The sequence below is a fragment of the Bos indicus genome, chromosome 1 (genome assembly GCF_029378745.1).
Source record: "Bos indicus isolate NIAB-ARS_2022 breed Sahiwal x Tharparkar chromosome 1, NIAB-ARS_B.indTharparkar_mat_pri_1.0, whole genome shotgun sequence".
In the NCBI taxonomy this organism is placed as follows: Eukaryota; Metazoa; Chordata; class Mammalia; order Artiodactyla; family Bovidae; genus Bos; species Bos indicus.
Window position 1 is genome coordinate 72,688,171 of NC_091760.1, and position 14,654 is coordinate 72,702,824.

The 14,654-nt window shown below is 42.8% G+C and overlaps 1 protein-coding gene across 1 annotated transcript; it reads left to right on the forward strand.

Moving 5' to 3' along the window:
* Positions 1-11: 11 nt before the first annotated feature.
* Positions 12-13,493, forward strand: APOD (apolipoprotein D). The gene is made up of 5 exons (XM_019957588.2): positions 12-256; positions 3,553-3,702; positions 7,749-7,870; positions 10,911-10,999; positions 12,998-13,493. Exons 1-5 carry the CDS (start codon positions 215-217, stop codon positions 13,231-13,233), a joined length of 639 nt encoding a protein of 212 aa, XP_019813147.2. The 5' UTR covers positions 12-214; the 3' UTR covers positions 13,234-13,493.
* Positions 13,494-14,654: the final 1,161 nt, after the last annotated feature.

Consider the following 14,654-nt stretch of genomic DNA (forward strand, 5'->3'; position numbering starts at 1 on the left):
TGTTTCTTCTTCAGAGAGCAGCTGTGAAAGAAATTGGGGGAGGGAGATGAACATAACATCCCATCTTTGTGTTTCATACAGAGCAAAGCTTTTAGACCAGCCTTCCTGAACTTAGGGGGCGGGGCATGCCTTAAAATTAAACATCAGTGACCTGAGGAAGCTTATAAAATAGCTTGGGAGAAGTCAGTCACCAAGACAGGGCATCTCAGAGTGGATGATTTTGCGTGTGGAAACTGCTTTCACCTCGATAAAAAAGGTATGTACTGTGGTTTAAATTCTCATTTCAGCTAAAAATAATAACTAACATGATTGAGGGCCTTTGGCCAGTTGCTTTGCAGACTTGGTTTCATTTTTCCATAAACGACCTTACAAGGGGGATATTTTTAGTGTCGTTTTTCGAATGAGGAAACTGAAGTTCAGATATCCTAAGCAACAGGCCTAAAGTAAGACCACCAACAAATGCCAGAGCTGGGGTGTCACCCTGAGAAGACTCACCTCAAAGTCTTCTGCTTGTGTCAGGCAACCCCCTTGATACCATTATTGGACAATAAGGAATTATTCCTGCATCAATACTGTACTAGATGAATTCTCAGGGGGTTACCCAGTGTGCATTTCAGTAAAACTGACCAAAAAGTGAGTTGGAATGTGCTGTGTGAATTGAAAATTCATTTAGTATTGATAGAATTAATTATTAAATAATTAAATAATATTAACAGAAAATGCAAAGCTTTTTATCTCCTGAAAAATTTTCTTCAGGCGATATGTTTTCTTATTAGATTCAATAGCAAAATGGTTTTTAAGACCCATATACTTGTGGAAATGTATTTTATTTTGTCAAGTGAAATCTAAAAGTCTCACCCCTAATATTCTGAAGCTCCTCGAGACCAGATGCCAGGTCCACACTATCGTGCAGGTGTGTAGACTCTTAGGAAACCTGGTCTAAGTTCTGGCTTCACAGCTTATCAGGAAGTAACCTCACTGAGTACATGGAGAATGTTAGTGCAGGACTCTTCCAGACTGGGTGTTGTAGAGACTTAGGTCCATGTAAAATTCTGAAACCAGGGCTTCTCCCTGGAGAAGCTCGAGGAGTGTAAGTAGTAATACACAGAGTCAATTCTGTCCCAGGGTGGATGCACCATAACCTTAGTAGAATTCTTTTCTAATTATTTAATATTCAGTTATATAATATTTAAATTATATCTATTTTTAAAAAGTATTTGAAGTCTCTTCGTTAGGACCATCTTCCCATTAGTGTTAGAAGAAGATGCAAAAGTAAGTCATACATATCCGAGTTCATAGATACAGGTTAATAATGTGATTTACCCTCAGAAATTGCTCAACAAGCGTTGCATGAATTAGAATGCAAGGGGCACTGGGAAAAAATGATGGATATTATCAACTCTTTCTCTCACAAGAAGTTTAGTCATAGGACAAAAACTACTGCAATAAAGAGGCATCTTTGGAAGAGATGCAGGCAGGGATAATCATGCTCTGAAATCCTGCAGAGCTAAAGAACACATTTCAGCTCACTACAGAACATTTTGTAACAAGATATTTGTCAGGAGCTGACTTTTGGTCAAACTGTCATGTGGTAAAATGAGATTCATCAGGTATTAGAGGCAGGTGTTTACTGAAGCACTGAAGGTGGTCACAGAAGGCAGCAAAGTTCAGGGCTGTGGCAGAATGGAGAGCTGGAGACGGGGCCTGAGCCCCGGCCTTCTGCCCCTCTGGGCCTTAGCTTCCCCATCGGTACATCTGAGGGGAGAGGGTGGATAAATGACCTCTAAGTTTCTGCCCAGTTTGGGGGCCGTGGCGAATGTGCATAATGTGTGGCCATCCTTGAGCTTAGAACTCCTGGGCAGGGCACTGAGCCTGGAGCTGACTAGGGGCCAAGAGTAGAACTTCAGTGGTTTTAAGAAGGGCTTGGAAAGGAATGCAAATTTTTGTGGGTTTAGGCTGGATTTTGGCAAATCCATCACCCCCCAAAAGGTTAAAAACAGATGTTGTTTACCTGGTGGCAGGGGCTGATGGGAAACGGAGCCTCAGAGACCAAGGAAAGTAGCCCTCCCCGCCTCACGGGGCAGACGTGCTCAAGGCGGGGACTCAGGGACCGTCCCTCCTCCCCTCAACCTCACATCAACTTTTACTCATTATGTAACTGTTCTTTTGAAAAACACGCAACAAAACCTCCAGAAGAGCTATTGATTATTAAAGGTTATTTGGAGCTTTAGAGATTCTTAAGAAAGTGGTTATAATTATCCCAGTTATGACACATTCTTTTAAAAACTCAAATCTGAGAACATCTTGCTTGCCTCAATTCAGGCCTCTTCATCACAGGGAGAAAGGCAAAGAGCTGGAAATAGCTCTCGTGCAGCTACAGGCGAGGACTCACAAGGAAGAGAACAGACTGAGAGCAAGTCAGTGAAAGAAGCTGGGAGCAACCCAGGCTTCGACCCCACCAGCAGCGCTGCAGCCCCCACCCCTGCCCACTGTGCACCCCCCGCAAAGCAGCTTCCACACCCAAGGGCTCTGGGCTCACATCAGCTACTGGTCCTTCTCTGCTTAAATGTATAGCATGTACGAAAAGTAGCCTCAACAGAATATTAAGGAAGAAAGGAAGGGAAGGAGGAAGGAAGAAAGGAAGGAAGGAAGAGAAATTCAGGAAATACAATAATTTGCTTCTGCATTTCATAATAGCATTTATTGAGCATTTGTGTCAGATACTGCTCTAAATGCTGTCTATATTTTCTCATTTAATTCCCTCGGAATTTCACAAGGTTGGTATGATTATCATTCCCACTTAACAGCCAAGGAAATTAAAGCATCCATTGGACACAGTTATACTTAGTATGTGAAGAGCCAGAATTCAAAGCCAGTCAAGGTGATCCTGGGGTCCCCAAGGTTCCCAGGCCTACTCCTGGCCTGGTAAACAGCCAGCAAGTGGAGGATAGGGTGGGGAGGTGGAGTCAGGGGAGGCATTTCTTTGATGAACCTCATAGGGCGCTAAATGCAGGTTTTGTTTTCGGTTAGTTTTTTCTCTCATGGTTCACTTGAGGGCTTCACTCTCTCCCAATCCCTGCCACCCCACCCCACCCCCCCACACACACATTTTTTCTGTTCATTCAACAAGTGCACACACACACACACACACACACACATGGCTTCTGTTCATTCAACAAGCATCTACTGTGCCTGGCACTGGGAGGTTCTGTGGGAGAGTCCAGGGAGAATTAAACATCATGCCCATCCTTGAAAAATATGTAATTAGCTGTGTGGGGTCAGCAGGGGAGCTGGCCAAATAAGCCCAACAAACTGTAATGCCAGGCAGATTGTGTTCTAATGGAGGCACAGAAGGTTCTAGTGAGGCTCACAGAGGAGGAAGACCTCACAGCCACACCGATGACTGAGGTGGCCCCGGAGGATGAGGGGCTCAGAGGGGCTGAGTAGGAGGCTGCCCACACAGAGACCGACGAGCCCAGACATGTTCCTCCAAGGACTCCGTGCCCTCAGAGACTTCGAACGCCTGCAGCTGCTTTGTTCTCCCCACTCCAGGTCCATCTCCAGCCACCCAGCCCAAGGATGGTGCCAGTGCTGCTGCTGCTCCCTGCCCTGGCTGGCCTCTTCGGAGCAGCTGAGGGACAAGCTTTCCATCTCGGGAAATGCCCCCATCCTCCCGTGCAGGAGAATTTCGACGTGAATAAGGTGTAGTAAAAGAATAAATCCCTGCTTGTTTTGCTGTCTCCTGTTTGAATAAGCATCCTACCAGGTTTGGGTTTTTTTTTTCCTGCTCTAATGACCACAGCAAGCCTTGGGTTAGGTACTTAGCCTCCAAAGAGTTCCCAAAAGCAGACTTTGAGACAAGAACTGGGGAGCAGAGAGGTTTTGGGAGATGATCCCAAGAAGCCTGAGTGGGCTTGTGTGGAAACAGAGGAGGCAGGCAAGCAGTAAAGGGTGAGCTCACGAGCAGGTTACTCTGTGAACAGGGTTCACTTCTGCTGGGGGTCCTCTGAGGAAATGCACAGAATGTGCCTCAGCTTGTCCCATGGATAGGTGCAAGCAGGCAGTGGGAGCTCCCATGACACTGGACAAGCCTCTCACAGGGAAGGAGACCCAGGGGCTTGAGTTGGAAGCTGGCAGTGTGTGTGGGAAGTGCTTGCCATGATGGAGGTGAGCCCAAAGGTGGGCTGAGAGGACAATGGGACACAGGGCATCAACAGCAGATTGCCATGATGGAGGTGAGCCCAGAGGTGGGCTGAGAGGACAATGGGACACAGGGCATCAGCAGCAGATGTTGCAGAGGTGTTATCCTCACTCTACAGATGAAGAAGCTGAACGTCAGGGAGCTTGCCACCTGCTCAGGTCACACAGCCAGTAAATGCAGAGTAGGATTCAAAACTAGGCTTCCCAGGAGTGCGGGATCCCATGGGTGACTCAAATAGGACCCAGGATGGGATAGCACTTCCCCCAGGGGCCTTCTTGTCACCTGTGCTAAAAAGATATCAATAAAATCAACTCCCCCATATATGGTAAGGATTGTCTCATCATCTTATTCATGTCTTTTGAACACAAAACTTTTCAATATTAATGAAGCCCAAATTATCTTTTCATTTTTTGCTTGTGCTTCTGGTGGCATATCTTAAAAAAAAAAAAAAGTCGCCTAGTCTATGTTTATAAAGATTTACTCCTATACTTTCTTCTAAGGGATTTATAGTTTTAGTTCTTACATATAAGTCTTTGATTCATTTTAAGTTATATTTTGTACATTGGTGATACAGAAAGGAAACTTCTTTCTTTGGCATGAGGATATACAGCTGTTCCAGACTGTTTGTTGAGAAGATGAGTCTTTCCACACTGAATAGTCTTGATATAATTGTTGAAAACCAATTGACCATATGTGTAAGAATTTATTTTTGGGCTCACAATTCTATTCTATTGATTTATATGTCTGTCCTTATTCCAGCACTATATAGTCTTGATTACTGCAGCTTTGTAGTAAGTTTTGAAGTCAGAACATATAAGTCCTTCAACTTTGTTCTTGTGGCTATTCTGAGTCCTTTGTATTTCAACATAAATGTTAGGATCAGTTTGTCAATTTCTGTAAAGAAGCTAGTTGGAATTTTGATAGAGACTGTACTGTTAAGTCTATGGTCAATTTGAAGAGTATTGCCATCTTAGCAAGTTTAAGTCTTCCTATCCATGAACATAGGATGTCTTTCCATTTATTTAGGTCTTCTTTATTTCTGCAGTCTTTTGTATTTTTCAGAGTGTGTTTTATGCTTCTTTGGTTAAATTTTCATAAGAATTTTATTTTTTTTGATGCTATTATAAGTGGAAATTTTCTAAATTAATTTGTAGATTTGTCATTGTAAGTATAGGAATACTTTTTTTCCTAGATATTAGTTATTTTATCCTTTAACCTTGCCGAGTCCATTTGTTAGTTCTAATAGTTGTGCGTGGGGGCGTGTGTGTATTCCTTAGAATCTTCTATCTACAAAACCCTGTCATCTGAAAATGGAGATAGTTTTACTTCTTCCTTTTCATAATTATTTCTAAACATTGCATTCTCCTTATATAGATAGAGAAATGAAGACCCTTCACAAAAATAATATGAGATCATGAGGGAACATGACATGAAGAGCAATCTTCCACCTCTGAGTTTCTTCCTTTCTGGAAAATTAAGCTTCCTTGTTTTAAATTGTGGACCATTAAAGTCACCTTAACAGTAATGGAACTATTTTAAATGCACTGTATAAAATGGAGATATTTTTGGAGGATGCCTATGAAACCAATTGACCTTTAGCTTATTCTTTGATGCTTATTCTTTAAATGCATGTTAAGCTTATTCTTTAAATGCATGTTCAGTTCAGTGATTTTAATTGAAAGATGTCCTTTAACAAATGAGAGGAAAATTTATGTCATAAATGTGAACGTAATTTTAACAAAGAGCCAGGTGACTGAAGCAATACTGCCACCTATTTGCAGTATGCTCTCATTTCAAATTCTGATTGCATCTCTTTAATTTTGCTTTGTTTTGCTGAGTAATACATTTTTAAATTTCTAAAATCATTTCAATTAATATTTTGACTAGGTAAATATATTCACCAGGTTCAAAATTCTAAAGGTGCAAAAGAAGATACAATGAACTTTCGCTTCCACCCCTGTAACCCAGCCTCATTTCTCCCCAGTGACAACCAGTAAAAACAGCTTATGGTGTCTTTTGAGAGATAATGTGTATATATTAAAAAGCACATATATAATTGCAGTAGGAAGAATGTTGTCCATGTCCTATTCCCCAGAATCTGCAAGTAATGTTTCTCTATATAGAAAAAGGGATTTTGAAGTTGTGATTAAAGTTATGGAGCTTGATATGGCAAGGGTATCCTAGATTATCAGGTGGGTCTAATCTAATCATTACAAGCAGAGAACATTTCCCAGCTGTGGTCAGGGAGGTGTGATGATGGAAGAAGACTCAGAGAGATGCAGTGTGAGAAGGAGTTGACCTGTTTTTGCTGGCTCTGAAGATGGAGAAAGGGATTCACAAATCAAGAAATGCAAACGACATCTAGGACTTGGAAAGGACTTGGAAAGAAGACAGATTCTCCTCTAGAGCCTCTGGAAAGGAATGTAGCCCTGCCACACTTTGATTTTAACCCAGTGAGATCCTTGTCAGACTTCAGATGTACAAAACTATGAGACCATAAATTTGTGATGTTTCAAGCTTGTGGTAATTTGTTACATTAGCAATGGGAAACCGATATAACCTTTTCTCCCAGTTTTACATAAAAGGTAGCTTAATATATATACACTATTTTGCACCTGGCTCTTTTCCCATTAAGTGTATCTTGGAGATAATTGCCTGTTGTGTTTTAAAAGAGGGTGTATAGCATTCCATTGTATGGATGTGTCATCATTTAGTTAATCCTATTAATGCTCACTCAAGCCACTTCCTGTCTTTTAATAGTACAAAGAGAACTGCAATGAATGACCTTAGACATACATCATTTCTTATTTTCAGGAGGATGCCTTTCCAGAAGTGAGATTGCTGGGCCAGAGTAAATGTAGTTTTAGTTTTGCTTGACATTACCAAGTTGCCCTCACGAAGGTTGTAGACTGAAGCAGTCTCTATGCCGGGGAATGTGTGGAAGCAGGGTGTGACTGTCTCCCTTCACTCTCACCCACACGGTTGCTCAGTTCCTCTAAAGCTGATTCTGCACTGAAGTTACGGTCTGAGAGCAAGCTCCCAGGGGAAGAATGATATAGGTCTTCTAAATCCTGATCTCATGCCAAAAGCCTCTGTGACCAACTCCTCATGTGGGATCTTATGAGGAGAATTGAGTCGATTCTGGAGTCCCAGCTCCCCACAGTAAACATATCTGACTTTGCACACAATTCAAAGATGCCTTGTAAAGTCATAAAATATTTGAGATGACATCTTACATCATCTAAACCAATCCCTTCCTTTTACAGAGTTTAGAATTTCACGTAGGTTTTGACTGAAGGGGACACCAAGAACATAGCTAAATAAGAGCACTTTAGGAATGGACGGTGGCATTCAACCAATGCCCACACATCCGATTCACTTATTCCCATTGGAATCAATATCTTGCTCAGTGGCTTCTGGGAACAATGCAGCCCATTTTGCCTGGCTTCCCCAAGAAAGGGCTCTGCTCTGAAAGACAGCAATGGGGAAGAGTTTTCAGGTCCCCAGAGAGCCGCAGGGTTTTCTCTGCCTGTCGTTGTCTCTGCAGTATCTTGGAAAATGGTATGAAATTGAGAAGATCCCAGTGAGCTTTGAGAAGGGAAGTTGCATCCAAGCCAACTACTCACTAAAGGAAAATGGAAACATCAAAGTGATAAACAAGGAGCTGAGGTGAGTGGTTGTAGTTTCAAAGGCATTGTACATCCTGGAGGCAGCCCTGCAGACTTGTCCTGGGATGACTGGTGCCCTTGCCTTATAGTGTGAGAGGATGGGGACATCGCTGGGTCTTGGTTGCCTGCTCACAACAGGTCCTGAGAGGACAGCTTTTGGCAGGCAGGATGGTAGGGACAAGTCACACATTCATTTCCATGGCTACTTGCTGAGCAACTTATTGTGTCCCAGAGCCTGTGAAAGACCCTGGGGACTTAATGGTAACACAAACTGCAAGATTTCTTGCTCTCACTCCAAAATAGACCTTCTGGAAGCAAAAGACAGCAGGGACTCTCTTGTCTGATCTCCAGTACCAAAAGAGAAGCCCTTTCTATACCACCTGCTGATTGAGAGCATCTAGCTTAGCTTGAATCCTTCCAGAAACTGGGAGCTCATCAATGTCCATGACAGTTTATTCCATCTTCAGACAGTTTTAACTGTTAGAAAACTCCTTTTCTTATTAAGCAAGAATGAAATGCATACATAGTCACATTCTAGGTTTTGTGAACAGGAGAGTCTACAGAGATATACTTTTCTATTATTGAGGGCTTCTTCACTGATCCCAAAATTCATATTTTAAAAGCAAATATAAACTTAAAAAGAAACCCAGTAAGAACTGCTACCCACCCACCATCAACAAACATGAGAGTAACAATAAACAATGATAACTAATATTAATTAAGCATTTCCTATGTGCAAGGCACTCTTCTGTATGCATATATATATGTGTGAGTACAAGTGCATGTATTTATGTATATGTAAATGAGCATTGCTATTCATTTAATCCCCACAGCAACCTGAGGTAGGTACTATTATTAAATCCATTCTTATGGATGAAGAAACTGAGATACATAGAGGTAAAGTAATTTGCCCAAGAGTCACAGAGCTTTTAAGTGACAAAGCTGAGATTCAAGAGATTCAAAACCCAGGAGAAAGGACTACCCTGGTGGTCCAGTGGTTAAGACTCCACACTTCCAATGCAGGAGGTGAGGGTTTGATCCTTCGTCAGGGAACTAAGATGCCACAGTTCAGTTCAGTTCAGTTCAGTTGCTCAGTCGTGTCCGACTCTTTGAGACCCCCATGAATCACAGCATGCCAGGCCTCCCTGTCCATCACCAACTCCCGGAGTTCACTCAAACTCATGTCCGTTGAGTCAGTGATGCCATCCAGCCATCTCATCCTCTGTCGTCCCCTTCTCCTCCTGCCCCCAATCCTTCCCAGCATCAGAGTCTTTTCCAATGAGTCAACTCTTTGCATGAGGTGGCCAAAGTATTGGAGTTTCAACTTCAACATCAGTCCTTCCAATGAACACCCAGGACTGATCTCCTTTAGGATAGACTGGTTGGACCTCCTTGCAGTCCAAGGGACTCTCAAGAGTCTTCTCCAACACCACAGGTCAAAAGCATCAGTTCTTCAGCGCTCAGCTTTCTTCACAGTCCAACTCTCACATCCATACATGACCACTGGAAAAACCATAGCCTTGACTAGATGGACCTTTGTTGCCAAAGTAATGTCTCTGCTTTTTAATATGCTATCTAGGTTGGTCATAACTTTTCTTCCAAGGAGTAAGCGTCTTTTAATTTCATGGCTGCAATCACCACCTGCAGTGATTTTGGAGCCCAAAAAAATGAAGTCTGAAACTGTTTCCACTGTTTCCCCATTTATTTCCCAAGAAGTGAAGGGACCAGATGCCATGATCTTAGTTTTCTGAATGTTGAGTTTTAAACCAACTTTTTCACTCTTCTCTTTCACTTTCATCAAGAGGCTTTTTAGTTCCTCTTCACTTTCTGCTATAAGGGAAGTGTCATCTACATATCTGAGGTTATTGATATTTCTTCTGGCAATCTGGATTCCAGCTTGAGCTTCATCCAGTCCAGCATTTCTCATGATGTACTCTGCATATAAGTTAAATAAGCAGTGTGACAATATACAGCCTTGACGTACTCCTTTTCCTATTTGGAACCAGTCTGTTGTTCCATGTCCAGTTCTAACTGTTGCTTCCTGACCTGCGTACAGGTTTCTGAAGAGGCAGGTCAGGTGGTCTGGTATTCCCATCTCTTTCAGAATCTTCCACAGTTTATTGTGATACACACAGTCAAAGGCTTTGGCATAGTCAATAAAGCAGAAATAGCCAAAAAATAAAAATTAAAAAATAAATTAAAAAGTTTTAAAGTAAATTAAAACCAGGGAGAAGTGAAATGGAGAAGAAACCAGAAGACAAATGAAAGAAGCTGGACATGAAGGGTTGCCATTCCTGTTTCCTAAGTTGTCTAAGAAGTGTGTTCAACTCCAAGAAAACAAGTACCAGTCAGACTGGTAGTCACACAGGCTCAGAAAGACTTCCCATGGCCATTATATTACCCATTAAGCTTCCTGTGAGCCGCAACACAGTGGCTGATTCTCTGACCCCGCATAAACCAAAACAATACTGGAAGAGTCTTGAATAAAGAAAAATCGGACTCGTTTCAGAGCTTCTGATATCACTGAGGCCCAAAGAGGGGGAAAACTTTGCAGATCTCCAGACTTCATGTTTTGCATGATTTTTAGTGATCTAGTCAGCCTTTATGTTTTCCTTTGGACCCTTGTCATTTTTAAAGAAATGAATATTCTTTTTGTGTGAAGTTGATTCATTTGTTTGTAAATTTTCCCTTTTTCCTCCTTCATGCTTTGGAGTCCAGGAGCAAGAAACAGCCTTGCAGGCCACTACATATACTCTGAAAAAAAGGGTTGAAGTGCCAGGGTCTCACATATCATCCAGTCCTTGGCCATTGCAATTGTTGATCCTTATTACCCCAAAACTGTCTTTCTCTGCTCAGTCCAGAGACAGTAATAAAGCAAAGGGGAGGGAATAGACCCAGGACCCAGCCTACCGTCAAGAATCTCCTACCCAGAAATTGCACTGTTGGCCACCATGATTGTTGGTGTCACAAATCTTGCCTTTCATTGATTTGTGGCTTTTAACTGGTTAAGGTTTTTTTGTTCTGTTTTTTACTCACTGCAGAGCTGATGGAACTGTGAATCAAATTGAAGGTGAAGCCACCCCGGAGAACATCACAGAGCCTGCCAAGCTGGCAGTTAAGTTTTTCTGGTGTAAGTATACACTTCTCTCAGGAGGCGTCAGGGACAGGAGCTCGACAAACTGAAGGCTAGAGCCCTGGGTCGGAGCAGTCCTGTCACATCTGAGTGTCACCTATACTGATTCAATGCATAATTACCTGTGGAACACCTCCTACCTGCCGTATGCTGGGCTAGGCCCTGGAGATGCAAAGATGAGCAAGACAGAGCTGGCCAATGTCCCTGTGAAGCTTACATGTCAGTGTGGATACTGACAAGCAGCCAGGTGATTTATTATAAAACTACAGGAAGTATGTCAATGGAGGAAGCACAGATTGAAGCCTGTTGGGCATGAGTATTAGGAGACTCAAGCCAGTCTTTCCCAGAGGGAACTAATAACTGCAAAATTAGTAGTTATTAGAAAAACGACTAACATGTGAGAAAGTTTAAAAGCAAGAGCTGGTAAGAGTGAAGGTAAGTTGGAGTCCTGGCTCTGTTTGCCACTTTCTATCCAAATTTTGGGGGTTTCATTTGGTTCCCCTTCCAGTTGGACAGTGGGTTTTCCTTGGTGTTGGGAGGTGGAGTTATTGAATAATATCCTCTGAATTTAAAAGGAACTTTGAGACTGGAAAGGAAAGCAGGCAACTCCATAAAGAACGGTTATGTTTATTATGGGTAACTTATATCCAGACAGAATCATGTAGACGACCATCAGAGGCATTCCCAGCTGCACTGCGTTCTGCCAAAAGGGGGACAGGGATGCTTAATGGGGCCACAGCTAAAAATAGAATCTGACTACTAAAGGAAGCATGTCCACACTGACGGAAACTGAGGGATTTGCCTCCTCCCACCCTCACCCCAGGGGTCTCATGACCATTAACCACCTGTGTCAGCAAAAGACATTCTTTCAGTTTTCGTGTGAGATAAAGACTGTAGGGAACTTATTTGGCTTGGGTGCTTTCCTTGTGAGTAAGCTAAAGCTCAGTAGGGCGAAAAAGGGGAGGGCTAGGAGTGCAGGCCTAAGATGGAGCTGACACAATGGAGCCAGTGCCATTGAGCCACACACTTGGCTTGGCTGTGGAGGTCAAGTTCACAAAGGAAATTTCTGGATTCAAATGGAAAAGTAAACCCTCCATCTGTCTTCTTAAAGACCCTTTTAATACTGAACTTTCAACACTACTCAGATGTCAATCAGTGAATCTCTATAGGCCCTTTAGGAAGAATTTGTAACCTGTTACCACCTTATTTGGGCTTACCCAGCGGCTCAGTGGTGAAAAACTCACCTGCTAATGCAGGAGATGAAGGAGATGCGGGTTCGACCCTTGGCTTTGGAAGATCCTTTGGAGCAGGAAATGGCAACTCACTCCAGTATTCTTGCTTGAGAAATCACATGGACAGAGGAGCCTGATGGGCTACAGTCCATAGGGTCACAAAGAGTCAGACATGACCGAGTGACTAAACAACAGCCATCACCTGATTTACCATATTCTTAAGAATAGTGGGGTTTTCAAAGTTCACACAAGAAGAAAAACAAGCAAGCCAACATTAGCCTCTACCTCCTCCTATAGGTGGATTATAGAGGAAGCTGGATGGTACAAACCTGGAAAGCCTGGGGCCCCTGACTGTGCATTCCTAACTGCACTTACTGAGTAACGGCTCCATAGGCACTTGTGCTCAGTGCACCTGTCAGTCCAGGGGATCCGGCCCAACTTCCAGATATTACGGGCTTCCAGGTACCAACCTGCAGTCAGGGAATGGGGATCCAGAATGGTGGCTCTGAACTCTGGCTGCACATTGGAATTACTGGGAAGCTTTCCAAAGTACCAACAAGCTCCAGTTCGGCCTTTGGGAGTTGGGGTGGGGAGAGATGCGCCTGGTGTTTTTCAGAGGTCCCATATGATTCCCACATGAAGCCAGAATGAAGACCCACTGATGTAGAAGAACTAGAATCCCAGAGCCTGGCTTCCAGGACCCTGGAGATGAAGGTTTCTCTTGCCCTGGTCCCTCCTAATACTGCCTTCCTCTGGTTCTCAGTCATGCCGTCAGCTCCGTACTGGGTCCTGGCCACCGACTATGAGAACTACGCCCTCGTGTACTCCTGTACCACAATCATCTGGCTTTTTCACATGGATCATGTTTGGATCTTGGGAAGAAACCCTTATCTCCCTCCAGAAACAGTGACCTATCTCAAAGATATCCTGACCTCTAATAACATTGAAGTTGAGAAAATGACGATCACAGATCAGGTGAACTGTCCCGAGTCCATGTAACCAGGCTCTAAAGGGAGCTGCATTCACTCCATGTTCCTTCTCTTGCTTTGCTTTTCCCCTATACCGACCCTCATAAAGACAAACCAAACCACCAGAGCAACCTATTACAAACCTACCAGAAGGGAAACATGGCAGCAGAAGCTAATGGAGAAGAACCCAAGGCAAGCTGGCCCAGACATTTAGCCATGCACCATTCTGTTACCTTGCGAGTCTGATAATAAACTTGCTGCTGACCTGCTGTGCTCACAGTAGATTCTAAACTGGACTAATTATTGTGGGGTTTTAATGAGAAGCCTAAGTTTGGAAATCCTTAAGCAGTGATGTTGAAAAAAAAAATGAAGCCCTGAACAGTTTAAAGGTAACAATCCTGTTTCTAGAAAGAGAAAGCTGATGGCAAAGGCACATTCCAAGTGACCCGAATCCAGGTGCCCCCATCCTGCAATAGGCAGTCCTTAGTGGGGGGAATCCTATGGAAGTTTTGAGTCTCTGACAGGCAGTTTCCTGGAAACATTTGCTCTCAGGAGGTCTTCAGAACCACGTGAAGAATGGGACCATCTTAAGTCTGTGCAATGCAGAGAGTCTGTGAGGGAGAAGCTATGGGAATTTTTAAGAAAATAATTTTTTTTGTCTTTTATTCAGCTGATATTTACTGGGACTCAAGAGCATTCCAGGCATTGAGAAATAGAATCCATTTTCTCCCACAGAAGCTCACAGACTAGCGAGGGAGACTGACAAGTAGAGATATGGATTTTAATCCAAGCTGAGGGATGCAAAGGCAGAGACGTGTGGCGGGAGCTGGGGAAGCTCTGAGAAGATCTCAACCCCTGCCAGACACAGGCACTTACGAGGTGGTACAGTCACACACTGGGGCATTCCAGTTTCAAGGAGTCAGGAAGCACCTGGAGTTTGCTCCTGATTGGTTTTTTTTTTTTTACATTTTAACTCTTAAAATCAAAACAGCCTCAAAATGATCACCCTGCGATTATTCTTATCTTGCACAAAATTTGTAATCCATTAATGTTTGGGAAATGAATAGAAAATGAAGCCATTTGGTTAGATTTTTGCGTTTTCAGCACAAATATAAAATACTCATTTCCTGGAGCGTTTGAGACTCTTCACTGCTTTATATTAAAGGTTATAAAAATTACAAGAAGCTTAATATATATCATTTTCATTTTACTAAATAAATATGACCTCAAAAGGTAGCTTGCAATTCAAAATTCCTAAAGGCTGAAACTCACTAGACAAAGAGGTAGGAAGGAAGCTGTAGGTATTAAAGAAGAGCCTCTTCCCACATCTCAGCCTTCTGCTGCTTCCTGTGCCTTATGTCACTGCCCATCCCAGTGAAGGGCGCCTGGCTTGACTTCTTTTTTTTTTTTAATTTTATTTTATTTTTAAACTTTACATAATTGTATTAGTTT